Here is a 16,731-nt window from a genome sequence, read left to right as displayed (position 1 = left end):
GGATGGTATAAAATTCTAGTCTGCATTTCTTTTTGTAAAACACAGAGCAAGAAAATGTACTATGCCCATCACCCAGATGATAATTAGAATAATTAGACAGCAGAGATCTTTGAAGAACTGCACTTATTTAAATGTAATGGCTAGATGTGACGTGGTGAGAAGTCAACTTTCTTGGAACATCAAGCAAAACAAAAGAATCAAAATTCTCATTTCTCATGCATGCCTTACTGCTTCATATATTTTTGAAGAATGATCTTGTTTTGAAGAATGGATTTTGTAATTGTAACATACTTTTTAAGCACTGGGCGCATACTCAAAAGTTTAGTCTCCCCCCCCCTCAGGCTTCTAGGGAAGCCACTGTCAAAAAGTCAAGTTACTTTAATGAATAGCAGGAGGCTCTTGTACTTATACGAGGTCCAAAACACTTTTTCTGAGTAAATTTTAAAGCACGTTCAATTCTTATTTCTTTTTGTGACACCATTCTGACAAGTTGGTCACATCATATACATACACAATGGCATCCAACAGCAGTAATATTTCTGGAGTCTAAGAGCCACGTGAGAATTCAATCAGCATGAAGATATTACCTTATGCAGAATGTCTTCATGCTGATTGTAGAGACCACATTTGGAAAAATATGCATTAAACCTAGGAAACAGAAAAAACTTAAGGAGCTCAAACTGTCTCCTTCCTAATTGACTAGTATAAAAAGGAGTCAGAGAAGAGAAAACTCAGTCATACTTTCAATATTCAGTTATGATGACATGTATCAATAGAGTTTCAGACTTAACCCTGACTTGGCCTTCCTCAAAGGGCTCACATTCTAATATATTTTGGGGGTTATTCAGTCTAAAGCAGGGGTAGGCAACCTCAGCTCAGGAATTCTGGGAGTTGAAGTCTATGAGTCATAAAAGAGCCGAGGTTGCCTACCCCTGGTCTAAAGTATCAAGCCTACGGAGTCATAAGACTTAGGGCATTAAAAATGAAAGATGTTATTTTTTTCAATGTGTTGATAAAATTCCCACTTTCGGAGTTGGTAAATTCTTTTATATTTCCAAGAGGAAATTGAACAGCCACTTTTAGTTGTCAATCAAAGTTTTACAAGACTTTCAGCATAAAAATCCAGGGGAAATGTGAAATGTAAAAGTTCATCCATAAGCAACTTTGACTTAAAAGAGCTTTTAATTTATTAATTTATTTTAATTTATTTAACATTCAAAATCCTAAGGCTATGTATTAACGTAGTCCCCCTTTTTATTCCATGGCATATTTGTGGGATCAGAAAATGAGCAACTTGCTGTTCTGGATGTCATAACTTTATCTGCATATGGAAACGGCTAATAAGCTCTTTCTAACAGTTTCAATATGGGGATAACCTAGTAACAACTGTCTCCTTCAAAGAATCAAGCTATAGTCAATATAAAAGCACATAGCAGGAAATAAATGACTGATGTCGCATCATGAAACATGCAATGTCATATTTAAGAGTCGTTAAAAGCTCTCTGTGCACAATTACATCACCTTCTCTCCCAAATTTCCAATCGCAATTCCCAATCTAACAGTGAATCTTGTATATGTGTCTACCATTTCATTCTAATCCCAAATGAAGCACATTGCAGTGACACATTTTTGAAAATGCCTCATGTGGTAAACATGGAGCCATATGACAATGCTATAGAAAAAAGATTTCTGGGCTAAAAGTTTCTGCAAATCTTACACAACCACAAATCACTACCAATAAATATCCAACATGGTGAAAGAGCCTGCTAAATTGAACTTTACAGAAAGAGTCGCTGTAACAGTGAGATGGGTGGCATATAAATTTAATAAATAAAAAAAATAAAACTTTACAGTAAACTAAAAAAAAGTGTTAAATAGAAAAACATTGCTTGCTCTAACACATCTACTCAGAAATAATTTCATTGAATCTAATCTAAAGCCAATTGGTTATATGTCATTATGATAATGCCAGAGGTTGTAATCCACAGTTTTAATACCACTTTGGGAAAGACATTTATGTATTGCACATTAATGGCCCAAAGTATTGCACATTAATGGCCCAAATGGATTTTCTTTTATTTCTGAATTACTTCTACAATTATTAACAATTAAACTGATCACAATATATCCAGTTGCTATGTTTACTTTTCACAGAAGAGATGATTTTGGTTTCACTCATCCACCGCTCACCTCCAGCTGTGCGGTCTGGTTGGGGACCTGTTTTAATTCATGTTGCTGTATTTCATTATTTATTTTTATTATTTCATTGTTTTTCAATTGTTATATTTACATTTTTTATAATTTGATGTTTGCTGTTGCAAGCCACGGGGGGTGGGTGGGTGTTGAGAAATGTAATAATAATAAAAAATAAATAAAATTTTTCAAAAAAGCTGGATCTGAAGGACACAATAAAACACAAAAAAATCATACAACCAGCATAAAAACCATTTTCAATGCTCCAAAGCAAGACTTCCCTCAATACATGAAAATTCACATTTACTGTGAATGTGTGTTTATGGGTAATTACAATAGTTTACTATAGGTAAACTACTTACCCACAAACTACAAGACAGACAGACATCAAAAGCCAAGCCCTCTCTCATATAGCCAATACTTTTACTTTCTTTATACAGATAGTCCTCGACTTACGACCAAAACTGAGTCCAAAATTTCTGTTGCTAAATGAAACATTTCTAAGTGAATTTTGCCCCATTTTACAACCTTTCTTGCCACCACTGTTAAATGAATCATTGCAGTTGTTACATTAGTAACATGGTTGTTAAGTAAATCTGGCTTTCCCATTGATTGGCTTGTCAGGACACAAAAGGTGGTCACATGACCCTGGGACACTGCAACCATCATAAATATGAAACAGTTGCCAAGCATCTGAATTTTATTAATGTGACCATGGGGATGCTGCAAAAGTTGTAAGTGTGGTCACATTTTTCAGTATTGTAACTTTCAACTATTACTAAATGAACTGTAGTAACACGAGGACTACCTGTAGTGATTTGTGGTATGATTTTCTTACTGAATTTTTTAAAAAAGTAGTTTGAGTGGGACAAGACTTTTATTTTAAAAAATACAATTGTGTAACCATAGAAGAGGTAAAAAAAGCAAAAAGCTTAACAGTAGCAGAGATGCTGCTCCATCAGTAGGTCTGCTTTACATCTCATATACTGAAGTCTTATTCATTACTAGTTGCCACTGAGGCATATACTAGTCTTTCAAGTTCAAACAATGTGGTTGTAAATAAGATAACAAAAAACTAAGAAATGGTTGAAGGCTTTAAGGCATTTTTCTTTAAACACAGTTTAATTTATGGGTACAATAAACTACACAGTTTAGCTTATTAAAACAGATGTGCAATTTGTTTGAAAAAAAGAAACTATATTTAAATATTAGAAGTTAGAAGATCTGAAAGCGACCTCATAATGGAGAAAATGTATGTGGTTGCTAGCAGTTGACAGTGACTTAACGGCACATAATCCAAAACTTCAAATGCTAATGTGGAAAGCTAACATAAACTAGTCAAGGTTAAGAGTAATGATAGAGTAGTCCTTGACTTATGACTGGTCGCTGAACGACCACTCAAAGATATGACTCAAAGTTACATATGACCAAGTTTCAAAGTTCCTACAGCCATGCTGCCTGCAGTCACGTGATCACGTTGGACATTTAGCAAATGGTCATGTGACTACAATTTTTTGCATTTACTTCTGATTTCTGGCAAAAAAAAATATCCATTGGCTAAAATGCTTGTGGTAAATAAGAGAAAGGTAGATGAACACAGGAAAGCTTGGCTAATTATGATAAATTATTTATTAATTGCATCAGAAGCCTAAGTGTTCATGTTGTAAAGGATATAAGATTCAGACATTTCCACTTTTTAGGGGATAGGTATATCAGGAATCATTAAAAAAACAAAGTACAAATAGTTTCTCACCCAAGGGCAGCTGGGAAACCAATACAATGAAGTAAGTGCTACATTCCTTAAATGTATTTTGTACAATAGATACATAGCAAAAAAATGTCAAGGATGCAAGCTTTGCAAAAAAAAAAAAGTTGAGATAGCTTTGTTAAAGCTTCTTCCTACATATGCCCATATAAAATTTGTAAGATGGATATAAGTAAACATTTTTGGTAGAGGTAGAACATAGATAAGAATGCTATATAGGCTTCTAAAAAAGGAAGAATATAAATCTAACAAATACTGGATACTAGCAAAAAAAAATGGGATTCTCAGGGTAATGTTTTAAAATCAAAGCATAAACTACACTTTTCTTAATTGTACCTGAGTCCTTAGATAGGAACCTGTTCCACACTAAACCATGGCTTGCTTAACCATTTTAAATTCAGTACCTGAGACATAAAATAGATTTGAGTGGCCATTTGGTGGCCAGGGCTCCACTTAACAGTTTTGGGAAGGATTAAAACCACAATGAGTGGGATGATGAAATAAAGAGGGCATGTAACAGTGGAGTCATTCTTCCCTGCCCCCCATGTTAGATGTTTTCTTTAATTTTGGCCTACAATATAGCTTACAGTACAACTTTCCTATATTTTCTATCATGAAAGAATAGAAAGCCATTCTGTGAAGGCAGAAAGTCATAGTGTGAAATTTTAATAATTTTGGTTGAAGCAATATACAGAGGCTGCAAAGGACACCTTTGCAGGCCATATAGCAACCACTAGTCATGTTTGGCTACACTCTTCCTTTTAGCACATGGGTGTCAAACTCAATCGCATCACGTGACGCATTGTGACATATTGCGACGTTTTTTGCCTTTGCGGAGCCAGGATGGGCGTGGCCTATGTGTGACATATCTGGCCCATGGGGCACCAGTTTGATACTCATTTTAGCATATTCAACAAATGGTTTCAGTCTTTATCTTGAGGAACAAGTAAAAAAAAGTTATTCCAGTATTATCTCGAGTAGTTAAAAGTGTGTAATTGCAGCTATGTGAGGACAGAAGATTGTTGCCACAGATTAGTTAGCTACAGTGATCAAATGGATTCAATTTCTAAAAAGACCCCTCCCCCCAAAAAAATATTAGGTGTGAAGGTAAGATATCTCCCTTCCTCACTGTCCTCAATAAAGGAAATTCAGCAATGAACCACTTTTGTTGATTGGGTAGGTTGCATTGGAAAGCTACTTCTCTCAGCCTTAACCCGTTTCCACACACTTCAATCAATGGCTGTATTTGCATAGCATGTTTATAATGAACTAAACCAGAGTTTAATTTTATGAGTTCATACAATATACTGAACCATGAATTAGCCACAGAGGATGGGTTTATTCAACACAACAGACTAAAATGTGGCTGGCTAGTTCATAGTAGCTGTGGCATGCAAACACAGCCATACTCATTTAGTCTGATCACATGTGTATTTACAATGTTTACTTATCTTTAAAAGCATATATGTAAAATAGTTGCATTAACAGGAATGCGTTATCACTATTAGATACTGGCAACGTTCTTGGGGAACTTTAAAATCTAGTTTGAATTCATTTGCAAGAATTCAACCCATGATCTTGGGTAAGTTGAGGATATAGTGACCTGTTACAGGCCTGTTGAAAGACAAGATAAATAATACAATGGTACTTCAAACACAAGCAGAATAAAGATGTTTATTCCTGAATGTTAGAATGATGTAGTAAAGTATTTTGAACTAGGGAGATCAATGTTCAACTCCACCCTTATCCCACAGAGGAACTATTGTGAGGAAAATTGAAGAAGTGCTGTGTGCCACTTTCAGTTCTTTGTGGAAGAAGAGTTTGCAACACTGGTTTACTTTACTGACTAAATGTGAAGTCAACAAATTATATATCAATGATAAAGGTCTCCCTATTCTCTGTTTGGTCAATGTATTTTGCTGACTTTTGTTACTGAAGGCAAGGGTTTATACAACTATAAAACCACAAAATGTATTTATATTTATTTGTATGTGTAACACACACACATACAAATAAATAAACAAAATTATTTGGTTGTTCACCAAGATCTTCATAACAAATTGCCACAGCATAGTGGCCGTCACTGAGATACAACCCAGAAAGCCCTCTGTCCAAATTTATCTTTCTAGTTACAATGGATGGCCTTTTAAAAATTACAAATTTATTTATAAAATTTATCTCCCATTCCCTTTCAGAAGCACAAGCCTCTGTCTTCCAACTTTATACCCATAACAACCATGCTTGAGTATGCTGGGCTGAGAAACTGTGATTGGCCCAAATGATAATTTTAATAGAACATTAACATAATGTCAACATTACCAATTTATCTTGCAAAGCTACAGTTATGGAAGCTGAATAGTGTTAATGTTGAAAATGTAAGACCACTATCATTAAGCATATTTTACCTTTCTTTTATCAGAAAGGATCCTAAAAAGGACTGCAAAAATCAATAATACAGCACAGTTCCTGTTCCAGGGTTTTAATGTAAAAAATACATTTATCGGAATCAAAGGGAGAGGAATAACAAAATTCAAGCACAAAGTCCAAAGGGAGACCTTCTTTCACTATTATACTAACAAAGAAATCTTGCACAATTCTTCTCTTTCCTTCCATAACAGAGCTACTAAAATTAGAAACAAAGATGGAAGGTCAGCAAAACCTAAGATGTTATTAAAAAAAAGGAAGAAGAAATCATCTCCTTTTATCCTAAGGGACAAAACAGATTTAGAGAGCAAGTTCTCTGGTTGAGCCACTCCCCACATTTGGTGTTCCCCGAGGGAAACAAAGGGTACAAATTCCATATGCAAAAAAAACAAAAACAAAAGGGAGAGGAGAAGGCAGTGCATACACGGAGTAGGAGGAACAGCAACAAATGCACCCACCGATGCTTAAATCAGCCTTGTCCTTAATTTGGCTCCTTGCAGAAGCCTCGGGCTTCAATTCGCATGACATCCAGCTGGCATGCCACCACTGGCTGGGGCTGAGGGACCCGACACTCTTAACACATCTGAATCATCAGGTTGGGGGAACTTGTGACTTAAAATCTGACAGATGCTGGAGAGGGATGCGCTATCACCGACATTATGGCCTAGCCCCCCCCTTCACGTCGCCCCCCCCTCCCCCGTAGGCTGCCAACCTCCTCCTTCTCACCTCATCCTCCTTATGGTTGCGGATGCCCCGCACCAGGTCCTGCAGGTTCTTGTCAAACATGCGGTCGATGCTCCCCTTCACCATCTTCAACGCCATCGTGGAGAGTAGCGGGAGAAGCCAAACTAAATGGAAAAGAAGGCAGCGTTCCGCCTAGAAAGGAAGACACGCCACAGGAGTCAGGAATCAGGCAGGAAAAGGGAGGTCGGCGGCGGGTCACATCCCGCGTGCTTGAAAGAGCGTCCTGGTCGCCCACCTGCTCCCCCTTTCCTTTTTTCTCGCCTCCCGCCCCACCGGCGCTTTTCTGAGGTAAACGCCGGAGCGGCGGACAAAATGGCCGACAGTCAGCTGAGTGGACGCAGGCCACACCTCCTATCCTCCCGGCCAGCCTCCAGTCCCAGCATCACGACCGTCTTGTGAAGACGCGGCGTTCAAGTTTAGTGAACTATAGGAACTCTCTGAAATCTATGGTTGTTCCATAGTGATGATAGTAAACTACGTCACATCCGCCTACCGTTCTCTCCTTTGCTTCTTCCGTCTCTATCACTAACGTTGCTCATTGGGCCGTTTCAATCCACGCGTCAACTGAGCTGGGTTCTCATTCTCCTACGCTTAAATGCGAGAACAATGGCTCGGGAAGCACGCCAAAAACCTCTTAAACATTTTTTATACCATATTACTGCAAGAGAGCGACAGGGATATTCCGCAATATTTGCCTGTCTTCCGCGTAGTACTGAACCACACGCAGTCTAGCATGTTGTATGAAATCAATCCCCGTGGTTAGTTTCATGGTTTAATGCCAAGCAGATTAGTCAGTTTAACTTTCTGGGTTTCTAGGATAGGAATAAGAAATCTAGATGACCGTCAGAGCTGAAGCCCGTATTTGCTTTTAGTGATTTTGGAATATTTTGCTACCGTGAATCTAGAAAACGATCAAAATTAGAACCTTGATTGTGTTAACCTCAGCAAGCACAGTTAACCCACTAGTTTCTATGACACTGAATTATAAATCGGCTTCATATGCTGGGACTCTACATCACAAAACGTAGCTAGAACAAGGTTGGGTATTTTGTGTTCTTGGGCCGACTGCTATTACTGTTTGTGTTTGTTTTCCTTTAGTTTTCAGGAAAAGTAGGCATCTGCTGAAGGTACTTATCAGCAAGGATAAAGAGACTTTCTCATTTCAATTCTAGTTGGTTTACTGTAGCATGCAAATTTGGTAAATGGGACATATCTATTTTGGACTGCAAACCCATTGAAGCGGGCTAAAGCTTACATAGATACACTGGATTAGTTTGCACTAAAATCAGTCTTAAAAGCTTTTCTCTCAGAACCAGGCCTTTACCATTCTGCTGCCCGAGTTAACCTAAAATACAACATATCTTGGTTCTGCTATTCTATCTCAATGATAGTCTCTTAAGAAGTAAGTAGGCATAGCACCAATTTTTTCTCAGTTACTAGCTGTTGGAAGAAAAGTCTTCATTAAGGTTCATCCAAGCTGGGAATAAACATGGCAACTGCTTTGGGAAGAAGGTTGTAGTTTATTGGAGAGGAAAGACAGATGGAAAGATGGTTCCAGCAGAAAAGAAGGACTAACCACATGTAGGAGTAGGGTTTTTTTATACCCTTTGGATCCTTTTGCTTAGAGTTGCTTCCTGTTCCTGTTTGAGGTTTCCTGTGTCATGAACTTTGGACCTGAGTCTGAGTGTGCTCTTCTGGCATTCTGATTCTGGGTTAATCCTATTATGTCCAAAGGTCATGTCCTGCTTCCCTGGGGCGGAGTATGTAGATTTTAGGTGTCTTTGTCTTCTTAATGTTCTAGCTTCAACCTTCCTAATGGCTTACATTTACATATCTATAGAACTGGTTTTTCTGCTTGGGGAAAGGAGACCTGGGACTATTAAGAAATCTGGGCATGCTTTCCTGGTTATTCAATATCTTTTAGGAAATATATTTTTCTGGCCTTTTAATATTTCCTTCTCTGGGGAGCTGACTTCCCACATAGCTATACCATAATGCTGGATAATTAATTTCATTTTGAATTCTTTTCTGAGGCTTCAGGGATTTTTCAATTTAGACCAATATAGATATTTCTGAATTGAGCAAACTTGCTTTAAAATGGTGGATGGCTGTAGTCTTAAGAGACTGACTGCAACAATACTGTTCAGAGATCCAAGATACCAGTACTAGTACATGGCTTCATGGGACTTGTCTATAGTCTGTAATCCAGATTTAATTTCAATGGAACCTCTGACAGTGTGGATTTTGTTGTTTTTTCTTTCCCTCTACATTACAATTCTATTGAATAAAAATAGTTTCCAGTTTGGAAGGGTTGTGTCAGAGAAAGTAACAGCCACATTTTCAACTGAGTTTAAACCAAATTTCTCAACATCCCTTTTGTATTCAATGGAATTATTTTTATGGTAGTTGTGTTTAGGACAAAAGCCCCCAAATACGTGTATATCACTTCTGTAATTTGATTCAAATGTCCTATACCTTGGATTGATTTAATAGGGACAATTTGCCTGTTATGCTAAATTATAAGCCATCATATCTAGAATTTAATGGCTATTCTACACAATATGATAAATCAGAACCAAGTACAGACTTAGGCAGATCTGTGTACATTTCTGTTGAACAGGTATAGCTTTTCAGTAAATACACAATTTTAGCATTCGTGTCAACATGTATTACTTTTTCCTATATCCCCCTTATTTATAGATTGAGTCAATTAAAAATATGCAGGATAGATTTTTTAGTTAAAAATAACTAAAACCAGTAAACATGATATGCTTTTGAAACAAAGTCAAGTGCACTTTAGACAGTAATTAGAATTGTACACTTCAGTACAATATCCTGGCCTTTCCCAGCCCATGCATCTTTTGAACTGCAACTTCCTTCCTCCCCAGCGCATCTAGAGGGCACTAAGCTGGAAATGGCAGTTAAATATGCCAGTATAGTTTTGCTTATTTGTTCCAGCTGAGGGCAGTACAACACAAACCCATGGAAACCTGTCTTTAAAAGCAGTATTTTGGATTATTGCATTGTTGTCTGGATAGACAGACCTGTGGAAAAGGGACTGTTCTTTTCATTTATTATAAAATGGCTAGTTGAAATAATACAAAATTACAAAACATGCTTAACATTGCAGTGAGCCAAGGCCATATGATTGTGATCTGATCTAATTTATATAGCTACTAATCTCACCAAAAGTGACTCTGGGTGGTGAATAATAAAGCTAAAACAGTGAAGAAATACATAAATGTATTCATTTATTAATCATAAAAACATTTTAAAATATAAAAAACAGAACAAACAAGGAGATAAGAGAGAAATCGATGTGAATAGGTTTACCTGTCCTCTAGGATCCCCAGGCTTGCTGGCATAACCAGGTTTTGTCAGAAGTGATTAGGCCAATCTCATTTCAGGGGGAAGAAGATTCCACAATGTGGGTGCCACTTCAGAAAAGGCATACTGCCTAGAGCTTGCCAAATGCAGTTCCCTAGCTGACAGAACCCAGAGCTTTCTCTGCTAGATCTAGCTGGAAGAGACAGTCCCTCAAGTAATCTGGTCCCATGCTGTGATGATTTTGAAGATCAACACCAGCTCCTTGGATTCGACCTGGAAACAAGCTGGTAACCAATGCAGCTCTCAAAGCAAAAGTGTAACGTGTGTTCTGCCATATAATTAATTGCTCGTGCCACCACATTTTGCATCAGCTGAAATTTTTTGAAACTCTTCAATGGCCCCATGTAGAATGCGTAGCAGTAGTCTAGCTGGGAGGTGAAGAACAGAATGGATGACCAAGTTTTCAGAAGCAAGATCAATGGGGAAGCTGGTAGGAAGTTGGAAGTTATGGTCACATGTGATCCTCCCTTAATGATGGCAACTGAGATTATTAGAGCTGCTGTTGCTAAGCAGCAGGGTCATGTAACATATGTTTTTGACCACATTGCTTAGTAGTGGCCAATGATCCCAATTGCCATTAGAAGCGGAAGGCTACCTGTCTTCCAACTTTCATTTAGGATCTCAAAAACAAGAGAAATAGTGCTCCCTACTTCTATTTTCCCCCAGCAACAATCTTGTGAGAATTGATTCAGAATAACCCAGGGAGCTTCTGTGGTTGAGAGTACCTAGAACCAGCATCAATCACCTCTTGGTCTAATACTGTAACCACTACATCGCACTGGCTGCTCCCCAGTTGATGGAGATGGTTATACTTCTTTTCCACCGTCACTGCTGTCAGATTTCTTGCTACAGTACAAAATTTCATGGTAGTAATACCCTGGTTTCAAGTATGTCATCTAAATTCAACCATGCAGAATTTTCTAAAATGGATGATGTTTAGAGTTTAGGGAGAAGAAAATGTTCTTGTCTCCAAATTCTGGCTCCTCTTCAAGAAACAGAAGTGTTTCTAGTTTTGATCAGTATTTTTCTTTCTAATTGTGTGATTTGTCCTTGTAGAATATGAAAAAATACAATAAAAACCTTTTGCCCTGTATTTTCTTTCACATTCCAGGGTGGAAAGTTGAGAATTCATGATTTTGAATGGTAAGAGACGAGAAGACTAAAGCAGAGGTCACCAACCTTTTCATGCTGGTGGCCCAGAGGGAAAGGGAGCAGCTGGGCAATTTGTGTTTGCACGCGAGCGGGGCTGAATGCACTTGCACGGCACTAGTGACCCCGTTTGCGCATGCATGCAGGTACTAGCACCCACATGCATGCGCAAATGGGCCACGCAACCCACACAGTGCTAGCAGTCCCATTTGCGTGTGCGGGCGCCAACTGCACACATGCGCAAATGGGCTGTGCAACCCCCACACATGCTAGTGGCCCTATTTGTGCAGGCGCTAGCCACCGCCGTTAGCCCTGCGTACATGCGCAAATGGGTCCACGGGCACTAGTGTGAGTGGGGGTGAGTGTACACACACACACACATGCACTAGCCAGCCTGTCCTGTGGCCTGGTGGCCAGTAGGCCACGGCCCGGTAGTGGGCTGCGGCCCATAGTTTGGGGACCCCTGGACTAAAGGATAAAATACAGTCACTAAAAATATTAAGATACTTTTCTGTGTGTAAGCTCATGTATATTTGGAGATGCAGGGTAGCCATATTTTCTCCCTGGTACTGCTCTTGAGCTTTTAATAGTTAAACTATCTGTAGAAATTGTATCAGTGAAGTTTCCCAGCTCAGAACTGAGAGGAGCTAAATTGGAAGTTCTTGAGGTATGATTAAAACCAAGGGTTGGGCTGGTGCTGGTGGTACCTATGTATCCTATCATAGCTACACAAATTCATGTGTCCAATTGTGTACTGATTGTAAAACTGATCAAAGATGACTATTTTGATTAGCTTTTTTAACCAGGGGAAAGAATTACCTTCTTGCAGTTCTCTGTCTCTTGAGTTGCACAATATGTTTAACCATGGTTTATTGAAAAAACATAGTTGGCTGGATATTAGAGTATGGTAAAGCCTTAAATAATTACTTACAAACCCCAATGGCAAGATCTGCACAATGTTCCAAGGAACAATAAACAAAACAACACCACTCCAAAATATACAATATATAGGTAAAGGTAAAGGTTCCCCCGCACGTGCGTGTTAGTCGTTTCCGACTCTAGGGGCCGGTGCTCATCTCCGTTTCAAACCCGAAGAGCCAGCGCTTGTCCGAGGATGTCTCCGTGGTCATGTGGCCGGCATGACTAGACGCCAAAGGCGCACGGAGCGCTGTTACCTTCCCACCGCAGTGGTCCCTATTTTTCTACTTGCATTTTGACGTGCTTTCGAACTGCTAGGTTGGCAGAAGCTGGGACGAGTAACAGGCGCTCACTCTGTTATGCGGCACTCGGGATTCGACCCGCCAAACTGCTGACCTTCTGATCGACAAGCTCAGCGTCCTAATCCACTGAGCCACCGCATCCCTTTATACAATATATAGGATACTATATATCGAAACATGCCAAATTCAGCAAGTTGTGTGAATGCAATGTGTCAGATTGATGGGACTCGAATAGGCCTGCTTAATAAACAAGATTGGTGGTATGAATTCCTCAAAGATAAATCATGAAAGCATTTATGGTACAAAGCAGATATCTGCTGGAACATGCTTCTGCACCACATGTGTGAAGAAGCAGATAAAGGCATACGGAACAGCTGAGGAGAAAGAATAAGGAGAAAAACTTTCTAGCTTCAGTCAGCAACCAGCTGCTCCAGAAAGTCAGGTTTTCCAACATGATGTTCACTAATCTTGAAAGGTGACTCCTGTTATAGTTATCTACAGCATCAGAACATTGGAAGCTATTTTCTGCTACAATGTCTATGGAGATTCTTAATCATTCACATCATGGTTGTCCCACAGGTGCTTTTTCCAAGATAATGGGACTTCCTTGGTTTTTTTCCTTTGAAAACGTTTTGCTTTTCATCCAAGAAGCTTCTTCAGTTAAGGGGGATTTCTGCTATAGTGTTTTCTCAATGGGGTTCTCGCTACATATTTAGAGAGAACAGATTTGAACTGTTAGATTTTCCCAGCCACTATAGCCAATCCTAAGATTCCTAGTTGATAAGACTCAAAAGAATAATACCAGCTCCCTGCTCAGTGTAGAAACCCAAAATGACACTCCTGACCATTAGCTAGATCACTTCACTTCACTTGAACATATCCAGTATTGAGGGGCCCACTACCTCTCTAATTGCTTTTACTAGTAATGTCAGAACTACTATGATATTTAGAACTTTTTCCTATACTACTAAATTGGAATGTCATGTAAATACCACCGTTTTTTCTGTAGGCCTTAGTTCCTAGTCCCCCATTCATTTTTGTTGCCCAGCCCTGAAACTCTTCTAATTTCTAATTCATGTTTAGGTGTAGTGTCCAGAACAGTTTCTGAGAGGAGGTCTGACCAAAGTAAAATGAAATGGAATTATTATATCCCTTTATTTGGAAATGATACTTCATCTTGATACAGCCTAAAATTGCAATAGCTGTTTTTGGAGCCACATCAGATTGCTGACCCATATTCAGTTTGTAATCAACTATTTCAATTGGTTTTTTTTTCTTGCAAGAATTTATTTTATTGGATGTAGAGGCTGCCTGACTTTCAAAGACTTGAGTGGCTTGCATCTCCAAAATAGGAAACAAAAGAAAGAAGATATGCACATCCAGAACAGATCAACCGAAAACTAATAGAGGATTGACAACTATCCTAATCCCAGACAGGGAGCAAATCCAGATATTCAAAGACTTGTAGAACAGCAGTGGGGTGGGAGCAATACAGATCTGTGGGGACACTGTTCCACAGCACAGCTGTCATGAGAAGGGGTGTTCCCTAAGTCATGTAGATATTTTTTTAATTGGTGGGATCTGGAGTGTGATTACTCTATCTGATCTTACTGGGCAGGCAAAAACTACTGAAGCTATGTGGACCCTCAAAGAACCTAGCTTATTCCATGAAAGGCGATAACCAGCACCTAAAATTGCACTTGGAAATAACTAGCAATAAGTACAGCTCACAAAGTAATAGTGATACATCTGCTCATCACTGGCTATGTTGCTGTATTCTGGACCAGCTGTAGCTTCTGAGCAGTCTTCAAGGGGAACCTCATTTTGAAAGCATTGTAGTAATCTAAGTAAGAGATGACTAAAGCATGAGCAACTATTACCATTCCAGATTTCCAAATCCAACCTAATGTTGATTTTTGTTTTGTTTCCTAAGTGAAAGTAAAGGACTAGGCTGTGCTGTTGTCTGTTAAATTTAATATTTCAGTCCATTTCTCAAGTCATTGATACCACTCAACTGGGGAGCATCAATGTTGGAAAAGATAGTTCTACTGGCTTGTTTCATGAAACAGTTAAGCCATGGATTGTTGAAAAAAAGCTTATTGCTTAGATGTACACAACAAAAATACCTAAACTAGCTCTAGCCGTTCAGCTATGCTGGGAAAACACCAAAATCCATTGACCTATTTTGTATATCAAGAAAAAGATTTGGACTGAAAAAGTCCCCGCCAAACCCCCAGGTCTATTCATTAAGAATTCACTGCCAAAGTCTTGCAGCTCAGAATATATTTTTAATAATGACTGGCTGCAGCAGTCAAATTATGTTTAGTGTTGAATTCCTAACAATGGGAAGGAGCTAGTTATCATTTTGGATTTACAGAAACCAAAGTTTAAGATTAATGCTTGAACTCTTCAGATTTTGGATTCCCTAAACTCAAATGATGATTGCTCCAGATTTTGACTTCACTGTTCCACAGAAAGCCAATTTGGTGTGGTGGTTAAGGCATCAGCCTAGAAACTGTGAGTTGTAACTCTGCCTTAGGCACAAAGACTTTCAGTCCTAGGAAAAATCTTCAGTCCACTTCTGAAAAATCTTCTCAAGAAAGCTGCAGGGACTTGTCTAGGCGGTCTCTGAGAATCAGATATGATTGAATGAATGGAAAAAAGCTCTAGATATGGATATACTTCCAAAGTATAATTTTGACATTAGGAAAGCAAATAAACAAGTGGATTGGCAGTGTTTTGTATAATATGGACAATGCAAGGGGTATGGTGGAGTAACACAACATATTAAGCCATAATATGATTTTGAGGGCAAGAGAAGAAAAGCACGACAGAGAATGAGGTGGCTGGATGGAGTCACTGAAGCAGTAGGCGGGAGCTTAAATGGATTCCAGAAGATGGTAGAAGACAGGAAGGCCTGGAGGAATGTTGTCCATGGGGTCGCGATGGGTCGGATGGCTTCACAACTAACAACAACAACATGATCTTTTAATTTTGATGAAATATATTGTTTGAATCCAATCTTAACAATAAGTTCCATTATATAAGTTGTTTGGGGATAATGCAGTAACCATGATTGAGCCATAATTTACCGAATTATCCTAATTTCTTCTTTATACCTGGAAAGGTAGGCTAAAACAGTGCCAATTCTACCATTCAATAGAGTTGCTTCTTAGGTATGTAAAGCTATATAGTGTGGAGAACAAAACCTTTATGCCACTTTGAAATCTGCTAAGAGGTAATACTGACTGAAAGTAATGGAGCTGCTTCATGTGGAGAGCACCAACTTTGGAGACTACCCTGAGCCACGGTTCCTTAGTAAAAGACATGATATATATATTTAGCTAAATTAACTAACGTTATTTTATTATCAACGGGGATTAATGGAGTCTAAGGATCTGGGGTTGAGGACAGCCATATTTTCCTAAATTCAGTGAATACCAGAATTTAAACCTGAAACAGTTTAATTTTGTTGAAATTATTCTATCTCATAGAAACATTTTGAAGATAAAAGAATGGGAGTTGGTATACTACTTTGAGATTTGGAGCAAGTGCAGGTTAAACATATAATTTCAGTAATATTAAACTCTGATGTAAAACAATTTCACATAGGCATAGAACTATTTAAACTACAGCATTGCCATGAATAAAAAAGTGTAGAGAATGGGAAAGAGAGGTTATGTTAATATTTATTGCCTGTTATATGTTTCAAAAGCAAAAGTGGAAAACCTTTGAAATGTAAACCATTAGATTTGAATTTTGAGAGCACTGATAAATGTTGCTATGAACTTGAAAAGGAAACATTCTCAGTGCCACCTATCCTTTGTTTAGCTTTAAACACTCAACAAT

At 38.5% G+C, this 16,731-nt stretch overlaps 1 protein-coding gene across 9 annotated transcripts in view; it reads right to left on the bottom strand.

The window, feature by feature from the left end:
• The window catches only part of AP3D1 (adaptor related protein complex 3 subunit delta 1), a gene marked incomplete at its 3' end in the record, with an annotated part of 63,773 nt that extends 56,302 nt beyond the window's left edge, over window positions 1-7,471 (bottom strand). For 3 of the 9 annotated variants that reach the window (XR_014024525.1, XR_014024526.1, XM_081312996.1), the window contains exon 1: window positions 7,109-7,435. Coding sequence is in view for 6 of the 9 variants with exons in the window: in XM_081312996.1 (XP_081169122.1) it covers window positions 7,109-7,204 (96 nt within the window). Of the gene's footprint in view, window positions 1-7,108 lie in introns of all 9 variants that reach the window. The other 6 variants (XM_081312993.1, XR_014024527.1, XM_081312998.1 and 3 more) reach the window with 6 other exon arrangements.
• Window positions 7,472-16,731: the final 9,260 nt, after the last annotated feature.

This window comes from Vipera berus, assembly GCF_964194415.1.
Source record: "Vipera berus genome assembly, chromosome: 1".
In the NCBI taxonomy this organism is placed as follows: Eukaryota; Metazoa; Chordata; class Lepidosauria; order Squamata; family Viperidae; genus Vipera; species Vipera berus.
The sequence above is the reverse complement of the archived record's forward strand: the minus strand, read 5'-3'. Positions and strand labels throughout refer to the sequence as shown.